General features: G+C 31.5%; 1 protein-coding gene across 1 annotated transcript; it reads left to right on the top strand.

The window, feature by feature from the left end:
* Window positions 1–12,911: 12,911 nt before the first annotated feature.
* LOC102628258 (cycloartenol-C-24-methyltransferase) lies at window positions 12,912–17,471 on the top strand. Its single transcript, XM_025101345.2, has 13 exons — window positions 12,912–13,150; window positions 14,183–14,249; window positions 14,684–14,757; window positions 14,854–14,938; window positions 15,038–15,093; window positions 15,193–15,247; window positions 15,407–15,454; window positions 15,640–15,723; window positions 15,855–15,971; window positions 16,069–16,152; window positions 16,298–16,423; window positions 16,583–16,680; window positions 17,140–17,471. Exons 1-13 carry the CDS (start codon window positions 12,915–12,917, stop codon window positions 17,195–17,197), a joined length of 1,188 nt encoding a protein of 395 aa, XP_024957113.2. The 5' UTR covers window positions 12,912–12,914; the 3' UTR covers window positions 17,198–17,471.
* The last annotated feature ends 3,454 nt before the right edge of the window (window positions 17,472–20,925 follow it).

The raw sequence follows: 20,925 nt of genomic DNA, 5'->3' as shown, positions 1-20,925 counted from the left end.
AAACAACATCGCTCAAAAGTATCTTTCAATGGGTATTCCATCTTCCAGATACTAAATTCAATCGGTGATTTGAAGCTTTTGTGGCATCTTGACCTAGCTGACACTGAAATTGAAATCTTACCCAACTCCGTAAATACAAATCAGTGAGTCCCACAAAAATTTTTTTTTTTTTTTTCTTAGGAGAATTATTTCAGCACTCACTTCCGTTTTGTCAAATATATATATAATCACTATAAAATTGTGACATGTACACCATTAACCCACCGTATTCTACCAAATAATCCACCATTTTTCCTATCGTCAGGAAGCATTTGATGCGAGGAAGCAAGAAAGTAAGGAAGTCTTGGAACATTTTGGGATTTATTCGGTTCCAGGTAAGATGCATAAAATAGTTATGAATTTTGAATTATTTTCTGCAATAAAACATTCTTTATTTGATCTATGTTACAGAATACTTTGTTTGCTTTATTTCTAGAAACTTTAGAATATGAAATATGTAAAATTTTATTCTTCTTTTTTATGAAAAGGAAATTTCATTAATCATAAAAGACTGTTAACATAAGATATAACTACGGAGGTGGAACAATACTACACTCTTCAGGATCTCACATAAAACCCCCCACCCTAGCCACATTATGAGCATATTCTATGTAATTTGAACTCAAAGTCTCAAACTCTTCTTCTCTTGTATCAACTCAAGAGATTTTAGTAATTAAGTGAACTAGCACCCCACAGTCATATCCTCTCAATTATATGTTTCTTAATATAAATTCAAGATTCTCCATTTTTTTTAATATTCGTTCATCACTAAATCTTATCTCAGATTTTTAATATTATCCCAATTTAATCTTTCTTTTGCATTCCCCAAAGAGAAATTTAAGTATCCCCCGCCATGCATATTCGTATGTTTGGGTGCTTAACAAATGCTAAGCAACTTGGACACCATTGCAAAAGGAGTTTATATATGAATTAGTTTAAAACTCTGACTTAAATATTGGAGAGTCTACGTTGATAACACTACTGGTGACCCCTAATGATTTATGATCTTGTAGGATTCTGACCATCTAACTCTTTATTCGGGGGACATTATATTTTTTTACATCTCATTCTCCAAGTAAATATACTCTTCTTAATTCTTATTGTCTATCTAAATTTTAATATCAATGCATTAATTTGTATAAAAATAATTTATACTTATATATGTATATAAAAAAAATTGAGTACCGATTTTAGGTCGGAGTCGTTTTCAACATGGCATTCTCATCTCAAGTCGAATTTATTTGATTAGGGTTCGTAGCTTGCGTGCAAACCATATGAATCTGAACTCTGTAAGATATATGTCCATCTCCTACGTACACGTGAAATGCTGAAAAGCTTTTGGGATCTCGAGGCAATGAAGATAAAATGAAATCAAACAGGGTATGTTTCCTGTTTTTTAACCTGTTTAATACAAAATTTAGGAAACATAGCAAATGGGGAGCATCCACGCGTTGCAGGAGAGAGGAAAAGCTATTGGAACTCAGCTGATACAAGGCCAGTTTGCACTGAGCTGTTACATCCACAAAAAATTTATGCATTTAGATTTACGACCAGACGTCCATTTATTATTTATTAACGTCGAACCACTGGGTCATAGCTGACTGCTGACATGACAGACGCTGGGAAAAATCTCCCGAATCTCTGTTTATGTTGCGTCAGCGAAGAGGACACTTTGTTCCCTGCTGCCTTTCCTAAATCCTAACTCAAATCACGGCTCTCCACATCCTCTTTTAAATTAAAACCAACTATTTAATTATGATAATCACAAATTATAACTAAATCATATTAAGACATACTAATTAATCTACAATTTTTTTTATGCTGTGTATTTTTTTTTAGAGTGGGAGTGAGGAGTGTGGATTCATCCTACTTCAGTATTTACTTCAACTAATTAAGGAAGGATTAGAAATTTCACTTCGTATGCCCCACTCATTTTAGAGTGGAGAGTGGGAGTAGGACTCCCATGGAGAGAGGTGGGAGTGGGAATCCACTCCCACCTCTCCCTTTTCTACCTTTTTTTTTATTTAATTTAATTTGATTTAATATTTTATATTTAATAAAATAAAATAAATAATATTATATTTATTTAAATATTATTATTATATTTAACTAAATAATAATTTGCTTTGATTATAAGTTAAAATTACTTAAAAATAATATTATTATATTAATAGAGAATTAATAAATATTACTATATGCTATCTTTATTTAATAATATAATATTTTTATATTTATTTTAAAAATAATAGTACTTTATTTATTTAATATTAATAATTAATAATAATAAATAGTTTATTCTAAGAAAATATTAATTTTGTACTAAATAATATTATATTAATAAATAATAAATTTAATATAATTATATTAAATAAAATAATGTTTCATTTTATATTTACCCTTCTTTTTATTAAATTTACTATAATTATATTTAATAAATATTTAAATAATATTATTATATTTAACTAAATAATAATTGGGTTTGATTCTAAGTTTAATTTACTTAAAAATAATATTATTATATTAATAGAGAATTAATAATATTATTATATACCATCTTTATTTGAAAATATAATATTATTATATTTATTTAAAAATTATAGTATTATATTTATTTAATATTAATAATTAATACTAATAAATAGTTTATTCTAAGAAAATATTAATTTCATACTATGTTAATAGTAAAAATATTTCATTTATATTGCCCTTATCAACAATTTTTAATTTATATAATTAAAATTAAAATTAATAAAAATTGTGATGGTCATAATTAAGAATATTAATAATTATTATAAATTTACAAATATAATAAAATAAATATTTATTCATTAAATATATTTTTATTAACTTTGTAATTAAAAATTATTATTCTTTAAATAAGGATAAAATTATAATTTGAAATTATTTACTCCTAATCCAAAACAAAGTAAACACATAAATTAGATTCTGATCTTCATTCCATGCTTCAATTCCAGTGCAAGTAAACAATCTACTCTCAATCCCACTCCACACTCTCAATCCTAAGATTCATACTTCTCAAGATTCTCACTCCAATCTAAAAAGTAAATGCTACCTTAGTAACCTTCCTTTTAATTTATATATATATAATTATATCCGTACAAAATTCACATCGAAGTATCCGGACGAGAATTTTCCGCCACGCCAAGAGTACTTCATCAAATGGAGGGGACTACCCGAGAGCGAAACAAGTTGGGAGCCCGCAAACGATTTGTGGCAGTTCCAAGACAAGATCAGAGCGTTCCACAATGAGTTGACGAGGACGTCTCCGGAATAGGTGGGGGAGAATGTCATGGCCCAAGCTTCCACATGGCCTGGCCATGGAGAATTCTAGAGCCATGGAGACTTGTGTAGAACATGTAGATATTTCATTTGTAATTAATGTGTTTAGGTGGTAGTTGTGATAACTCTAGACACTTTCAAGATACTTGTTTGTACTCTATAAATAGGAAAATGCCTCATTTGGCCAAATCAATCAAAAGCAATATACAATTCTAGCACACATAGCTTTGTAAGCATTCTATCGAGCAATATAAGTTCTTTCCTCCCATACTTTGTGAGTTAGAGTGAACCCTCTTTCCGCTTCTCGAATCTAGCAACGGATTTAAGTGTAAGGCTGGCTTAGGGCCAAGAGAGTGCGAATTTGGCGCCTAAGGCATATATATATATATATGAAAGGATGTTTGTATTTTTTCATTTAAGCTGTCGGTACTCTATTATGTATATATATATATGAAAGGATGTTTGTATTTTTTCATTTAAGTTGTCCGTACTCTATTTTGTAAATTACAATATATTAAAAACTAAAGTTTTCAAAATTACCCTTTAATTTTTTAACTTATTTAATACTATTAATAATTATTATTTTATTATATTAATTTAATATTATAAATGGACCTCCACCGAAAAGTCGTCGGACCACTGTCTGACATCGCTGGAATGTTGCCGGAATTACTGTCGGACCTCGCCGGAAGGTCGCCGGAATACTGTCGGCTTCGCCGGACCTCTGCCGGAAAGTTATCAAACCGCCGCCACCCGCCACCGACCACCAAACCACCATTTTATTATATATATATATATATATATGAGTATTGTTCCAATCCGGGATTCCGGATTGGAACAATATCTGGGAGAGAGGCTGGTGGCCCTTGGATTTGAATCCAAAGGCCACTTGTGGCTGTAGCCAAACCAAAAAAATTTAAAAGAGGCTATTCTAATCCGGGACTGGAACAACCTCCATATATATATATTATTACTAATATAAAAAGTTTAATAGTTAAATTTGATATTGAAATTTTAACTATTTTATATTATTATTTTTATATAATAAAAATAAAATATCCATGAATATTCATGAATCTCTATAGTTATATGGATAAAATTTATGTCTATATCTAATATTAAATATAAATATATTAATTATAAATAATTATGATGTTTGGATGGATATTATCCATCCATAATTAGATTTTTGCCATCCCTCTTCACACACAACAGAAACATACCTTCTCTCTCTTCCGAATTCTCGTTCTCTTTTTGCGGCTCTTTCAACGTAAATTCAATAATGATCATCCGTCACATTTTGTTTTACAAAAGGGAGCACCTAAGTTACGATCAATGTACCTTACGTTTTTTGTTTTATTCTTCTTGGTAGATTTCATTTGAGTCCCTTGATGTTTCTTTATTTTCTATAATTGAGGGAGTATTTGTCTCCTTCCATCTCTTCTACACCTATTTTTTATCCTTTCCAAAGTTGTATTAATTTCTTTTAATAACAACAAGTGGTTATCAAACTCATATAGATCTATGAATTCAGAATATATTTCTAGTCCTAAATTTATTAAACCTATTCTTTCTTGCTCTAATAAATCTATTTTTTGATTTATTAAATTTATATATGTACTTACTATATTTTCCCATCCTAAATGCATATGTTCCGTGCTGTTTATTAATTCCTGTATTGTGTTAACTGCTTGGTTCATAATGTTTCAGTTTTATACCAATATATTAAAAATTGTATAAATTTATCAATAAATTTCATTTTCTTTTCTATCAATATTTCTCCTCCTGTGGTATCTATATTCCTTTCTATAAGTTCTTCAGTTAATTCAATTTCTATATTTCTTATATTATTTTTATCAGTTTTTAAAGCTTTTACCAAATTCTTTATTTCTTCTTTATTATATACCTTTAATGTATATAAACTATTAACTATTGACTGTATTGGGTCCATAATTTTGTTCTTATGGCTCTGATACCATCTTGCACTGTGTGCTAAAAAAAAACTAAAAAACTAAATAAAAAAAATAAAAACAAACCAAAAAGGTAAAAAACGAAAATATAACTAAATCAAAAACAATAGAATAAAGAATTAGAATTACAGAAAACTAAAAACATAAAACAAAAATTTTTGTTCTATAAGGTATACATATCATAACTATTACTGTTATTTCTAACATATAAGGCAATAACTTGTTCTCCTTCTATAATCCTAGGTATATTATTCAGAAGACTAGGAAAATAAAATTCATAATAATTATTATTAGTTTCTAAAATATATGCAGGATTATTGGTCATATCATAAAATAATTCGATCTGTATAAAGTATATATTATTATTTATTATACTAAAATAGTATCTAATTTCCCTTTGAGTATCTATATTTACAAAATATCCTGATTACAGGTACGTGGCTTGTTATCCCAAAGTGCAGAGGATACTAATGCCCAATAGGGATCGTCTATCCAATTTACGTCATGGGTTGCTTGCCGATATACCTTACAATCAGTTTATTTTGGTTTATTTGTTTTACTTTACTAGATTCCTATATTTCAAGTTCTTCGCTATCCGAATTTTCAACGTAATTTATATATGATGGTCCAATTTCTCGACTTTCATGTTCTATATATGCTAAAGCTATGTCAATTCCTTGCTCTATTGTTAACATAATTATATTATGTTTTAAATTATCTGTTTCGATATGGTTTATAATTTTTCTTTTTATTTCTTTTGGTAAATTAAGAGTATATACTGCTTGTAGATCTTCTGTTCTAACTAGCTCTTCTTTACTTAAAAGATATGAACTTTGTTTAAAAGATCCTAAGTTAAAGTCTATTATCATCATATAATCATTATATGTTATTCTAGTGGTATTGTTTATCATATATTCTTTAGAATTCCCAAGTAAAATATCGTTATTCATGTTTTAAATTAGCTCTTCCTCCATAAATCTCCTCATCTTCAATCATCAACAAACTTCCACCAAAAGATAAGGTTTGAGAATTATTACTTGAGTTGTTCTTATTTCTTTGCCTTTCGATCCTCTTCCAGTGACCTGCAGCCTGGTTGTCCTTATTCCCTCAACGGCCTCCTTGCCTTAACGGGATCAGCGGACTCGAGCGGCCTTACTGTATGGATTTTGATCGTTGTGCTTGGAAACTTTGAACAAATTTAGGTTTCTCTTTCCTCTCTTAGGTGTTGTTTTGTTTATGATTTCTGATGGTTTGATTCTGGATTCTGAGCTGAAGAGTTGTTTAGTTATTCATTTCTTTGAAAGAGTTTTTTGGAAGAGATGTCGTGAATGAATTAAGCTCTGAGAGCCTTTCTTCTTTTTTTTCCTTTTATTTATATCGAAAAAGATTACATTCTTGCCCTCTTATGTGTGGGCCTTTTACATTATTGCCTTCGTTCTATTACATTATTGCCCTTCTATGATTGGGCTTCTTACATCACTGCTGACGTTACATATCACTTACTTTAGCATTTGAAATTTTCCTTATTTTGTCGGGCATCTTCTTTATGCTGTCTGCCACTTCTTGTCGGGCATCTTCTTTATGTTGTCTGCCACTTCTTGTCGGGCATCTTCTTTATGCTGTCTGCCACTTCTTGTCGGGCATCTTCTTTATGCTGTCTGCCACTTCCATGAGTTGAAAAGCTTGCTCCATAGTTCTACTGCTACTGGGGAAACGCATAGTGCTTATTTCATTGATGAAGTCTAATAACAGATTTGATGGTGTATGGCTGTCTTCAGATGTTATGAGAATGTAGTTCTGGAATTTGATGATGGTTCTGAAATTTCTTTTGTATAGATCCTTGGCTATGCTCCATATGGCCTTTATTCCTCTGGCTCTTCGTGTTCTGATCCAAGGTTCATTTATATGTGGAACATTTGTATAATCTGTCCCAACTTCGACCTTGAAATTCTTAGTGAGATGACCTATAGAGATCATATAAAAGGCTTGATATTCTACGTTCTAATAGTATTCTGGGCTTATGGTGTAGAATTTTAGGTATATGGGTCTTTTTTGGGCGAACTTTGATACTTCTTTTATTAACAAGTCATCAAGGCTAGATATTTCCTGAAGATTTATATCTGAATAGACTAGATCTAAGTACCCGTATTTTGCTATCTTTCCAACAAGGAGTGGGTCTGCTCCTTTTGTAGCAATCATTCTTGGATACATATTTTTTCCTGGTGCTTTGAAAATTGTATTCTTGTGGGAACAAGTGGAGTACACCCATGTGGAGAATTGTTTATATTCTTCTTCTTTTGGATTCAGGGGTTTCTCCTCTTCTTCTGTATAAGGATTGTTTATTTCTATGAACTTTTTTGGAAGTTCTGTTTTTGGAGACTCGACTTCTATAGATATGACTTTATTAGGAACTGAGTCAGAGATTGGTTTATCTTCTCTGAAGGGTCCACTACTGCTTCCGATATTTATTGGGTTAATGTTTATTGGGCTCGTGTTTATGGAGAGAGCTTTTGTTAGGTCGTCTATGTATGATTCTAACAAATTTACTCCTTTTTCATGAGCCTCAGAAGCTTTTTTCAAATAGTTTATTGCATCAATTATATCAGATGCTTCTGTTTTGAGCCTTTGTACCTCAGCTTCTATTTTCCCGATGATTCTATTAACTTCGGGATTCATTCTCCAAATTCTATGTTCCTGCTTAGGAAATCTGCAAGAAAATTGTTAATTCCTTTTATATGGACAATTTTGAAATTATAATATGACAGATAAACTTGCCATCTATGCAATCTTCTATACTGGGGTTCATTTGGTAAAATTCTATTAATAAGGGAGTTTACCTGAGAATTATCAGTTTCTACAGTAAATTGTTTTTGGAGCAAAAATAATGAGAATTTTTTAATCCCTTTGTATATTGCAAGGAGTTCTTTTTCATGTACAGGATAATTAACCTGAGCTTGGTTAAACGTTCCACTAGTGTATCGACAAATTTCATTTATATCTGTTTTAAGTATTGCTCCCCAATATAAGTCAGATGCATCTGTTTGTATTACTAATCTATCTTTTTCATCTGGTAGTCTTAAAGTCGGAAGGTTTTTACATTCTTCTTTTAAATTTTTTACAGTTTCTGTATGTTCCTCATTCCATCCCCTAGTATTATTTTTTCTTAATAATTTTTGGAGTATATTTCTCTTTTTTGATAGGTCTTTTATAAATCCTTCTGTATAATTCAAACATCCCAAGAATTTTTGTATTTGTTGTTTATTTTCTAATTTATCTGGAAACTCAATTATTTTTCTTCCTATATGGCTCTGGAGTTTGATTCCTTGTTTATCAAGTATCATTCCTAAAAATTCTATTTTCTTATGCTCTATTACTGCTTTTTTACTAGACAGTATTATCCCTTCTCTAATACATGTATTAGCAAATTCTTTCAAATGGTGTCTATGTTCTTCTATTATCTCTGAAGCTATCAATATATCATCAACATAGACTATAATGTAATTGTAGTCTTTAAATATTTTATCCATCCTACTTTGGAAAATTTGTGGAGCATTTTTTAAACCAAAGGGCATTACTAACCATTCATAATGACCTTGTGGAGTACTAAAAGCTGTGTAAGGGATACTATCATTTTCCATTTTTATTTGCCAAAATCCTGACTTACAGTCAAATTTTGAATAATATGTTTTATTTTTTACAAGATTTATCAGTACTTCCTTATTTGGGAGAAAATATCCATCAAATTTTGTATATTTATTTAGTTCTTTGTAATTTATTACCATTCTTGCTTTTCCCCTAACCTGTTCTGCTCTTTTCCTAACCATAAAAGCTGGGCTATTATGCGGGCTATTACTGTTTCTAATAAGTTTTAAATTTAATAATTCTTTTATTTGAATTTTAAATTCTTCTCTATCTTCTTCTGTATACATTATAGGTTTAAGTCTTATAATCCTATTTTCAATTAATTCTATTTTTGCTCTAGGATGATCTGGTTTCCATAATGCTAAAGGGTTTTCTTTATAAACTTGCTCAAGCTGTGATTTTATTGTTTCTAGTTGTATATTATAACTTTGTCCTTTTTGTATTAAATAATATTTTTCATAAATATACTTAAATATACTTATCACCACGCTGAGCTGGCTGAACTCTGTAGGGTTTAAATTCGCGAGGGATGCGGAGAATATGATTACAAGGGGTTTTTAGAGTTATCATATAAGGTGTTTGTTGATAATATTGGAACTGTTGGATGAAATCATTTCCTAAAAGGATATCACAATCCATATTATTGTATTGGAATATTTGGTTAATACGTACTACTTTACTTCCTAGTAAGATTTCAAAATTTAAAATAGATTGATTGACATGTTGTTTATCTCCTGTAATACCAATAATTTTTAATTTTCCATTAGATTCCCATTTATTAGATAAAAAGGATTTCATAATAGTTATCTCACTACCAGTGTCTAACAAAGCACAAGTATCTATATCTTTTTCGGTTATGTTTATTTGTATATATACAGACATAGGGTATTTTACATAAGCTTGTTTTAACATGTGTAACAAATTATTGTCTGGCCTTGGATTAAGAAAGTTATCTTATTAGGTTCAATTTTGTAATATTCTAAATCATTTAAAAAACTATTACCTAGTACTATATGTTTTTCAGGGTCTGTAGTCATGAATGAATCTATATAGCAGGCTACTATTATTCTAAGTCCTTCTATTATTATAGGGACTTTAACTTCTTGTTTACAAATGTGTTTATTCCCATTGAAGTCAGTATATTCATACGGAACTTCTTTTTCTTTTACTAAGAGTCCTTTATTTTTTGTGTGATTCATATAATTATGACTTGTTCCAGTGTCTAATAGTATAGGTACTTTTGTTGTATAATCTATTCCATTAAAGTATTGTCCAAGTATTTTTACCACATTATTTGTTGGTACTGATTTAATTATTTGCTTATCAGTGTTTAATCTTCTAGAAGAACTTCCTCTTATTAAGGTTCTTCCAGCAAAGCTTATAGGGATAATGGAGTTTTCATTACTATTATCTAAAAATTGTTTTCTATCATCTATATTTAATTCATAATTTATAGGGATTTTGTAATCTTGGATTACTGGTTCTATAAATGTTACGATATCTTCACAATCTTTATTTATCTCGATGTAAGGTTTATTACCATATATTTCTCCGTAATTTGAATTACAGAAACTATATAAGGCTGAGTAATGTATTGTCATAATTCTGTTACCTTCTTTCATTAAATTTTTCTTTAATAACTTAAAATGTAAGCTTAATGTTTCATCTATGTTCTTATCTTTAATGTGTACACAATATCTAGGGTGACAAGTAAATAATAATTTAGTATAACATAAATTTCCTTCTATTGTTCCAAGATGTCCTATCTTAGGATCTGTAAATCTTTGATCATGCAATGATAAAACTATTGGGCTATCTATTCCTTCTTTAAAAAGAGATTTTATTAAGATTTGTATCTCAGCGAGATATACATATTGGATTTTTTCTTTGGTTGACTCATTTTTTATTTTTCTCAGTGCTAGTTCTATGGATCTTTTATTTATTAAACTAAATCTAATATTTCCTTTAGCTTGTGTAATTGTCACAGCTTTTTCTTGTTCATAATATTCATGTAATATTATTCGTTTTCTTTTAAACATATCTCTAAATCTATGGATTATTCCATATTCTGGCTTTTCCATATTTAATTTTAAAAGTTTATTATATTTTTCTTTGTTAAAGGTAGCAACAAGGCTGTATCCACTTTTGTTTTCTTCTTTTTCTATTTCTTCTATCTCTTCTATTTTTTCATTATCTAATAACTCTTCTTTATTCTGATTCATTTTCAGATTCTTCAGCCATATAGACTTCCTCTCCTATATAGTCAGATAAGTTATTTATTTCTTCTAAGTCACTTTCTATATCTTCAAAATCTTCTTTTAAGAGTTTAACTTTTTTCTTTCTTGTACAATCTGTACTTATATGCCCTATTTCTCCACAATTCCAACATTTACATTTGGACTTATTTAATATTTTTCTCTGGTTTTTATATTTTCTTTTATAATATTTTCTTCCTGATTTTTTATATTTTTTCTTAAAATTATTATATTTTTTATATCTCTTTTCTTTATTATAATTTTTCCTGCGTCTTTTATGGGGTACATAACATCCCCATTGGGTAGGCATTTCTGTCTTTTCACAACATATTTTTGTTATATTTTTACTCTTTTTTATTAAACTTCTTTGGATACAAATTTCACTTAATCTTGTATTTAAAAATCTGATCTTAGATCCTAATGTATCTGGGATTCTACTATCACTTTTATTATTATATTTCTCATATTCATTTATGAAATATCCATTCCATGGATAAGGTAATTTAGAATAATACAAATTTTTATAAATGTTCTGGTCTTCATGACTCATGAATTGTGTATAATAATATTTACTAAATTCACATGTATATTCTTTTACAAAACACATATTACAGATTGTCAGGTTTATTAATTTCATTCTAGCGTTTAATTTATCATATTTTGCTTCATTTTCTGTATTTTGTAACCAATCTTCTCCTAAGAATTCACTAGCAATATATTCGATTATTCTTTCTATTCCTAATCCTTTATCTTTCCCTAATGCTATTTTGGTTGAGTCTTTTATTAATTTTTGTGTATCGTCACTTAATCCTTTCCACCAATTAAATACATTTCCTGTAAAACTTGCAATTAGAATATCTGTTAATATATTTATTTTTTCTTCTTCAGTATCTACATTCCAATCATCTTTGGATCCATTGAATATAAAAAATAATTTCATTTGCATTCCCCATTCTACTAAAGCTTTTCGGGGGTCTATTTTACAATCTAAGTCTAAAAATGTACCTGCATTGCTTATTGGCATCAAATGATCATTATTAGGTTGGTAATCTTTTTTCCAAGGGGTATTTTTAACGGGCGGATAGTATTCATAAAAAGGTCTATTTTTCTTTTTATTTGTTTCATATCTATGGCTAGGTTCTCCAATATCAGGTTTTAATTCTGGACCTCCAGCGACATTCATTCTTAATTGATATTCTTTTTCAAATTCTTCTAAATCACTTAGGTTAATATCACTAAATTTTTCTGTTAATTCTTCTAATGTATTTTCCATTATTCTGTGTCACTAGGTGTATTTTCTTTTATCTCTAATTTTTCCTTTCCCTTTTCTTCCCTTTTTAATTCTGCTTTTAATTTTTCTGATTCCTCTAATATTTTTGGATACTGGGTTTTTATAAACTAGTCATCATAACTTCCTGGTTGAGGTTTTGTCATATGTTTTTCAATGCTTGTCCCTATTATTCCTGATTTTATTATTTCAAGTTTCTCAACTTTTTTATTTTTCTTTTGGCTTATCTGAATTGTTGATAATTCTATTTTTATCTTTCCTATTTCCTGTTTAATTTCTCTCATTTCCTCTTTAAAATTTAAAAGTATTTCTTTTAATTCGATTAATGTAATTTCTATTAAATGTAGGGGTATTAACAGATATTTTTATTTTTGAGTGTATGTTACGTACAACGTAACATAGGGTTAGCCTTTACAAAATATGTTTTCGAAAAAAGCGGCAACCGTTTTTCTTTTTTTGCCAAAAGAAAGAAATTTTAGCGCTTTCCACGCAAACTGCGAGAAACAGCCTCGTAAAATTATTCTGATTCTCGTGCTTTTGCTTTTATTGTTTCAGATCGGGTATATTGCGAGAATGTCGAAGGCTGGAGCTTTGGATTTGGCTTCTGGGGTGGGCGGAAAGATTGATAAAACCGAAGTGCTCTCCGCCGTCGAAAAGTATCATTACTTTCTCTTTAAGCTCACCGTTTCTTTTTCTTTTTTAAATTGTTTTTAATAAATTATACTTTCAAATTTGAAATTTCTCAGATATTTATCATTTCCTACATCCACGTTCTATCGTTAAATCCAGTGCTGAGTGTGATTTGGTTAGTTTGAGGTTTTGTTTTAATAAGTAAATAATATCAGTGATTTTCTTATTGTTTATTGTTTATTATTTATTTATTTTTTATTATTATCATTATTATTATTTTGCTCAAAGAATTATTGCAATTGGGGATCTGAGTAATGGATGGATCTATGAAGAATGACGCTTGTGAATTAATTGAATTTAGACTGTGGTCCCAGCATGTTCACTGATTGAGTACTATGTCAATTCTTCTGCCTACCGTCTATTACTTGAATGCCATATTGTCTCGAATAAAAACATTTAATGTAACAAACACAAAACGGTGTGTTTGGAGCGTTTGAGAATTCTGATGAATGGTACCTGTAAATTTGTGATATTTTCTGGCTTAACTTTTATGTTTTAATGAGTGAACTGTCAGTTCATTTGTGTTGGCCACAGTATTAAACCCTCTGCTTGTTTTGAAGCTGGTTTTGAACATGATATGAAAATGTGGGAATTTTGAAAGCACTAATTTCCTGATGGAGGTTTGAAGCTTGTTTTCAAGCTTGGTTTTGCTTGCCCATTTCAATATAAATTAACTCTTATTTTTTCCAGTTATTTTATACCTCAAGTGGTATAAATTATTTTGGACTAAACGAGAGAGAGCCAATTTTGATGGAATGTTTTGTTCCTTGTGGAAACGAAAATTCCTAAGAGAAAAATAAAAGGAAGTGGTTAAGGATCTATTTATTTCCATTTTTAGGCATTGAAGCAATATACTGTGATGCCACAAAAAACACATAATTATGCTTATGACCAATCAGCAAGATGCATGACTGGTGTTTCTGTACTTCCTGGGCATTCCTGAATGTCTAAAGCTCTTTTTAGTTTCAGCCATTGAAAGTCTGAGCTCAATTTTGCAGGTATGAGAAGTATCATGTCTGTTATGGAGGTGAAGAGGAAGAGAGAAAAGCTAACTACGCTGACATGGTAAGAAAAGTTCAATATATCTCCCTAAATTACATTTAATATAACTTACAGCCAAGCAAAATTCGTCCACTTGCCCACCTGGCCTCACCACTCTGTTTCTTGTTTTTGCACTAACAAAGCCTGGTTGTAAGTTACAATAATTATAACTTAGGAAAATCCTTAAAATTATCCAACTTAAAAGAATAAGATACCTGCCATTCAGCTTAATGTTTCTGTGCTCTTCCACAGTATCTTTATTTCTTTATATGGTGTGTCTCTGATTTTGTCTAAATATTTTTCAATTGGCATCACGTGGTTTGAGATTTTGGTTTAAAACATTTTACTTTATCAACATGTTCAGGGTTTATCTAGCTGTAAATGTGTTCCTAGAATTTACTTTCCTTTGAAATGCCTGTCCATGCAGCAACATCTAATTGTCTGATTTTGGATTTCAGGTTAATAAATATTATGATCTTGTTACCAGCTTTTATGAGTTTGGCTGGGGGGAGTCATTCCATTTTGCACCAAGGTAACCATTTATTCTTGTCTGGGGTTCATCCTCAAGTGACATATGACTTTGGTCATGCTGTTGATATCATGAGTGTAAATACTTTGATTGCTTCAGATGGAAAGGAGAGTCTCTTCGGGAGAGTATCAAGCGACATGAGCACTTCCTTGCTTTGCAACTTGGCCTTAAATCTGGGCAGAAGGTTATTGCACTTCTGAAGAGCACAGAAATATTGTATATCAAAATTCAAAATTTTTGCATTCACTTTGATTGTGACGTCGGCTTACTGGTGTTGAAATAGGTTTTGGATGTTGGATGTGGAATTGGTGGACCCTTGAGAGAAATTGCTCAATTCAGGTAGGGACATCCATGCTTGACCTTTCTTTTGTCGTGAAACATTATGGGGTAAACTGGCGTGCAACGAACGTACGCTGATTATGTTGTCATTTGCTGCAGCTCAACATCAGTTACTGGGTTGAACAACAATGAGTATCAGATAACAAGAGGAAAGGTACATATGTTCTCCGTGTGATTATCATACGTTTGTTTTTTAGCATCTATTTGTATCATGTAACAAATCCCTATTGCTTATAGCCTTTTTTTCTCTCTTTCATAATTTTTTAAACTGTTGAAATATCTTGTGATGTAAGAAGATGATGTTGCACTACAGGAATTAAACCGCTTTGCACGAGTGGACAAGACCTGCAACTTTGTAAAGGTTCGTAGTATTCTTCGGCGACCCTCCTACTTTTATTGTTACTATTTTAGTGCATCTGCCTTTTTGTTTCTTTATTCTATTACACCAAAATTTCAATACTTGTACAAAAAGTATTTCATATGATAGAATGGTTTATCCTTCACCATGGTGGACTTCATGATTGTTTCTTTTTCTTAACAAGGCAGGCTGACTTCATGAAAATGCCATTTCCTGACAATAGTTTTGATGCTGTGTATGCAATTGAAGCAACCTGTCATGCTCCAGATGCAGTATGTCAATTTAAAATCCTCTATCCAACTTTATTTCCTTTTGCATAGGTGGAAAACATGAGATTCATCAGTATGTGCGCGCGCACGCATTTCCCTCTGATTGGTCTTATCTTTGTTTATGTTCTGGACAGTATGGATGCTACAAAGAGATTTACAGAGTATTAAAGCCTGGCCAATATTTTGCTGCATATGAATGGTGCATGACTGATGCGTTTGATCCAAACAATCAAGAACATCAAAAAATTAAGGTTATTTATCTCAGAAGGATAAAGAAAAATGTGCTGGTTACTCTGTACGTGTGGCTTGATTAATATGATTGTAATGTATAAAATTCCATTGGCGCAGGCGGAAATCGAGATTGGTGATGGGCTTCCAGACATCAGGTCGACTAGAAAATGCTTGGAAGCTCTGAAACAAGCTGGTTTTGAGGCAAGTTGCAAATTATTCCCTTAAAAGAAAAAATGATTCATTTTTAACATCTTTCTGTTAAAAGAATGTCTGGTTGATGCTCGGGGGAATGCAAATGTGGGCTGCATAATGAAAATTTATTTATTTATTTATTTATTTTGTGAAGGTGATATGGGAGAAAGATCTTGCTGTAGACTCACCTCTCCCATGGTACTTGCCTTTGGATACATCTCACTTTTCACTGAGTAGCTTCCGCCTAACATCAGTTGGACGTTTTGTGACTAGAAATATGGTAATGATTGTTAAACTATTAACTTATTCTTGTGTTGTTATTTCTTAAGAAACCAATTTCTCCAAAAAAATCGGTTGAAATTAAGAAACATTTTCATTGTTTATTCTGCTAGTTGCAAACGATTGTTCACATTTCACTAAATGATTTTTCCTCCTGTAGGTGAAAGCCCTAGAATTTGTGGGACTAGCCCCAAAGGGAAGTCAAAGGGTTCAAGATTTTCTGGAGAAGGCAGCAGAAGGATTGGCTGCAGGCGGGAGGTCAGTTTCCATTTTGATATATACCATTAATCCATTATTCTTCTTACATCTCATAGTAACCTCTCATCAGATGAAAGTCATGTGCTGGTTATCCCAAAAGGATAGCCTAGTTGGTTGACCTCTTGTTCAAGTACAAGGGGTTCATTTAAATTGATGGTGGGGAGGGGTGGGGTAGGGTGAAACCAGAATAATGTTCTCTCCTTACATTAGCAGCTCAGGGCCACATGTAAATGAGACAAAGGTACCATTAGGTGGGATATGTCAACCTTAAATTCATCTAGTCTAAGCCATAATTGTAACAGCCGGTGATAGACTACCTGTCTGCAGGCATAGATTACTATGATTAGGATACATGGATCGTCTTGTAGGAACTGAATCATGGCCTTAATTATTCATTTCATGGCCCGAAACTGAACATGTGTTGGATGCTGACACTATGATATAACTTTCTGCTTTCAGGAAAGAGATTTTCACGCCAATGTACTTCTTTTTGGCCAGCAAGCCACAACATGGCTGATCTGTAAAATGAGTAGCTTCAGTTGCGAATCTTGGGCGGAGGACTTAGTTTCGAGCAATTTCTATTATCTATTTTCTTAATTTAATATGTTTATGTTTTATCACCCCTGGAGTCATTTTGTGCCATTTGATTTGTTTTTTGTTATTTCCTTTTTGTTTAGTTCTAGGTCTTGACCAGTTCTGTCTTTTTCCTTCTATACCTTCTCAAACATGGAGACATTTGTACTTTTAACAAAATATGTTGCGAACTTCTTCCGACAAACGTAATATTTCTATTCCCCTTTTCTAGCAAACATTCAACGATAATAACGTTAGGAAGTCGATGAATAGGTGATTGTGAACGGTTTGGGTGACTGTTAAAACTTTACATTTCCGAATGTTGATTTCATGATTTTCGTGGGACTTACGCAATGCGCCAACGACTAGATAGGTTCGCCTCATTGAATTTTTTGCCTAAGAGCACCGGCTTTCAGAGAAATTACATAAGATGCCATAAAAAAACAGTAATATCCGATCTGGTCTAAGCATTTTAATTTTTAACACATTAATGATCTTTTAATACGGTATGATTTTTTTTTCCCCTACTCTATTGATTGTCTTTAGGGAAAATTGAAATCACAAAAACTCAGAAATTTATTTAAACTAAATAATGAAAATATAATTATGTTAATGATCTGCGCCTCTAACTCATAATTCATGTAGAAATTTGGTGAACCTTTTAAGCAGCCAAGATCCAGCTTTGATTGGTTATTCCAACTAATTAATTCTGTCTTTTCTCCCATTTACTCTGATTAAGACATTTCTTAATCTTATTTCCTCCGAAAAAAATGACCCAGAAAAAAAAAAAAAAAAAAAAGAACCGTGAAGAAATATAGGAGAATTCATTAACTTTTTTAATTCATAAGAATCACTAGTGCGAAGACAGAACAATGACAACATGAATAAAAGCAAAAGAACCGACAACGCCCTTCGGAGAAAAAAAATGAAAAACTTTCTGCTCAATATTAATTTCAATTTCGTATATCAAACAGAAAAAAGAATAAAATCTTTAGTATCGATCCCCATTTTCATATTGGATTCCGAACCACCAAACACCACCACCCGGCTGCTCACATCCCCGGTAGCGAAGCCGGCGACGTCTTGGTGGTCGTAGTGTTGGTCGTCATGATTCGCCGGAGGATGGTAGTACAGGCGAGCCGTGTGTGGACAGTGAGAGTGAAATCTTGCAGCAATTCTGACACCCGCATCCAGTATCTCAGCGTACTTCCCCATCATAAGTCTCTAAGCTCGCTCAGCAACCCTCTTTGAACTTTCTTGAGACAGAAAGTGAAAGAAAATAGCTGAGGAAAAAGTGGGGAAATAATGAAGAAGGAAAATCAGAGCAAAACAACACGTCCCAAACGTCAGCGCCCATTAAATGTGAAAATAAAAAGTCTGATTTTGGGAGTATTTATATCGTGTTTTCTTCCCGCGTTTGTTAGGTCTTTTTTCTTTCACATTTTTCATATTATCACTTGCTAGCCTTAGTGCCTCACTTTTCGCATATTTCTACATAAGACTTCTTTCATTTTATACCCACCATTTGATATTTCTTATTACTTGGAAAATTTGCCTAACTTGTTTAAGTAACATACATTTAATTATTCCCCAACTTCAGTTCTATTCATATAAATTACAGAATTATACTATGCAATAATGCACGTTATATAGCGGGAGAAGTTGTTCATTGAATTGTTATGTTTAGTTTATTTATGTTTTTTTATTATTATATACTTTATAGATATATTTTATAAACTTTCAAAAAAAGACAATTTTAACATTTTAAGATTATAAGTTTTTTTTTCAATTTATGAAAATTTAACAAACTAATTCTTCGTATCTAGTCATAAATGCACTTACCAAACACCCGAGTTCGATTAATAATAATAGGTGATATTTCTCAACTCATCCAAATCCCAATCCCTTAAATAAATGAATGAATAAAACTAACCTGGGAACTTTCCAAACATAAAACCCAACTTCGGCAAATTTGAAAATTCAAGGACTCTTTTATAAATATACAAGGTATAGGGACTTCGTTGCAAGGTACTTTTATTGTTCTCGTAATAATATTAGGTAGACAACCGCGTGTCAAGTCCAAACATGCGTGTGAGGCCCGCCGCGTAGTTACCGGCAAACTGCCGGTCATTATGATCTGTTTTTGTTGATTATTCGGCGCACTCTACCAATAGTGCCTTGATTTTGTGGCAAATTATACCCTTTTCTTCAAGACTGGTTCCACTTCTGCCTTTCTGAAAAATCAAAATTGACCAACCCACATAATCACTGTCCAGATGTAAGCGGCCAACAACCCTACAGGTTGGCGACTTGTTTATGAAATGGAGCATTTAATAGCGTTCTAATTAAATCTACAGCATTAACATTGTCCAATATCCCCGTAGGATTATCATATTGATCACACAACTATTAATCATAACTCCAATTTACACTACTATGATCCTATGCAAAAATAAGAGTAAAATATTTAAAATGAATAATTTCAAGCTTATTGTCAAAATATATTTCAAATGGATGCACAATTGCATGCGTGACGATTTATTATTAGTGGAGTTTTGTTATGAAACCCATAGGGCCGTCAATGAACACCCACCACATGTACAATCATGCACTAGATTTGGGAGTCTTACCAATACATCATTGATCTATTTTAAATTTAGGCACTTAATAATCTAAAATTGGAGGAATTGTAGAATACGATTAATTAATATATGTGATTTGATATAACCACCACTTATATGTAGTTTTTTTTTAAATAAATACACATGTCATCACATAATTTATTTATTGTACGACTAATGTAGTATCTGATGTCCTAAAATTGATATGTGCATGTGGTGGTCATTAACGGCCCTGTGGGCTCCATAACACAACTCCACTAATAATAAATCGTCCGGCATGCAATCGTGCATCCATTTGTAATATATGTTGACAATAAGGTTGAAATTATTCATTTTAAATACTTTACTCTTATTTTTGCTTAGGATCATAGTAGTGTAAATTGGAGTCGTGTGATCAATATGATAATCCTACGGGGATATTGGACAATGTTAATGCTGTAGATTTAATTAGAACGGCATTATATCAATCATAATGTAAGTAACGTAGCCTATTAAATCATTACTCTTTTAACTTACATCTGTGAATGAGTTCAATTTTAATGTCACAATTGGTTTTGTTATGGGGCATGTCTTGTTTAGTTTTATACGATTGATACTTAGCCGCTTACTTTGGTCCTCATTCAATTATCAAGCTCTTTTGGAAATAAGAACCTATTTCCCCATTATAGATTTTAAGACTTGTTCGTCAGAAGCAATGGTTTCAAGCAAGATGCCAAACATATACGAAACTGCTAGTAATGAAAGTGTGATTCATTCATTAGAGAGCTCCTGCAAGTTGTATGTTGTCTGATGGTGATGGGCTGAACCGACGACTGTTGATGGTTTATCATAGAGCTCTTGCAAGTTGCAAGTGTCTTGTGGCCAAAGTGGCCTTCTTGATGAGGCGTTATCAACCTTTGATGAGTTGAAATCACTCTCTGGACTGCAATAATACTATTCTTGTCAGATGTATTTGATCAAAAGAATTCTTGCTGAGATATCATTTCTGGGAATTGAATATAGCGTCCTGTTACACATAGGCAATACAATTAATATCGATGGGTGCGGCAAA

Source organism: Citrus sinensis, chromosome 4 (genome assembly GCF_022201045.2).
Source record: "Citrus sinensis cultivar Valencia sweet orange chromosome 4, DVS_A1.0, whole genome shotgun sequence".
NCBI classification, from domain to species: domain Eukaryota; kingdom Viridiplantae; phylum Streptophyta; class Magnoliopsida; order Sapindales; family Rutaceae; genus Citrus; species Citrus sinensis.
The sequence above is the reverse complement of the archived record's forward strand: the minus strand, read 5'-3'. Positions and strand labels throughout refer to the sequence as shown.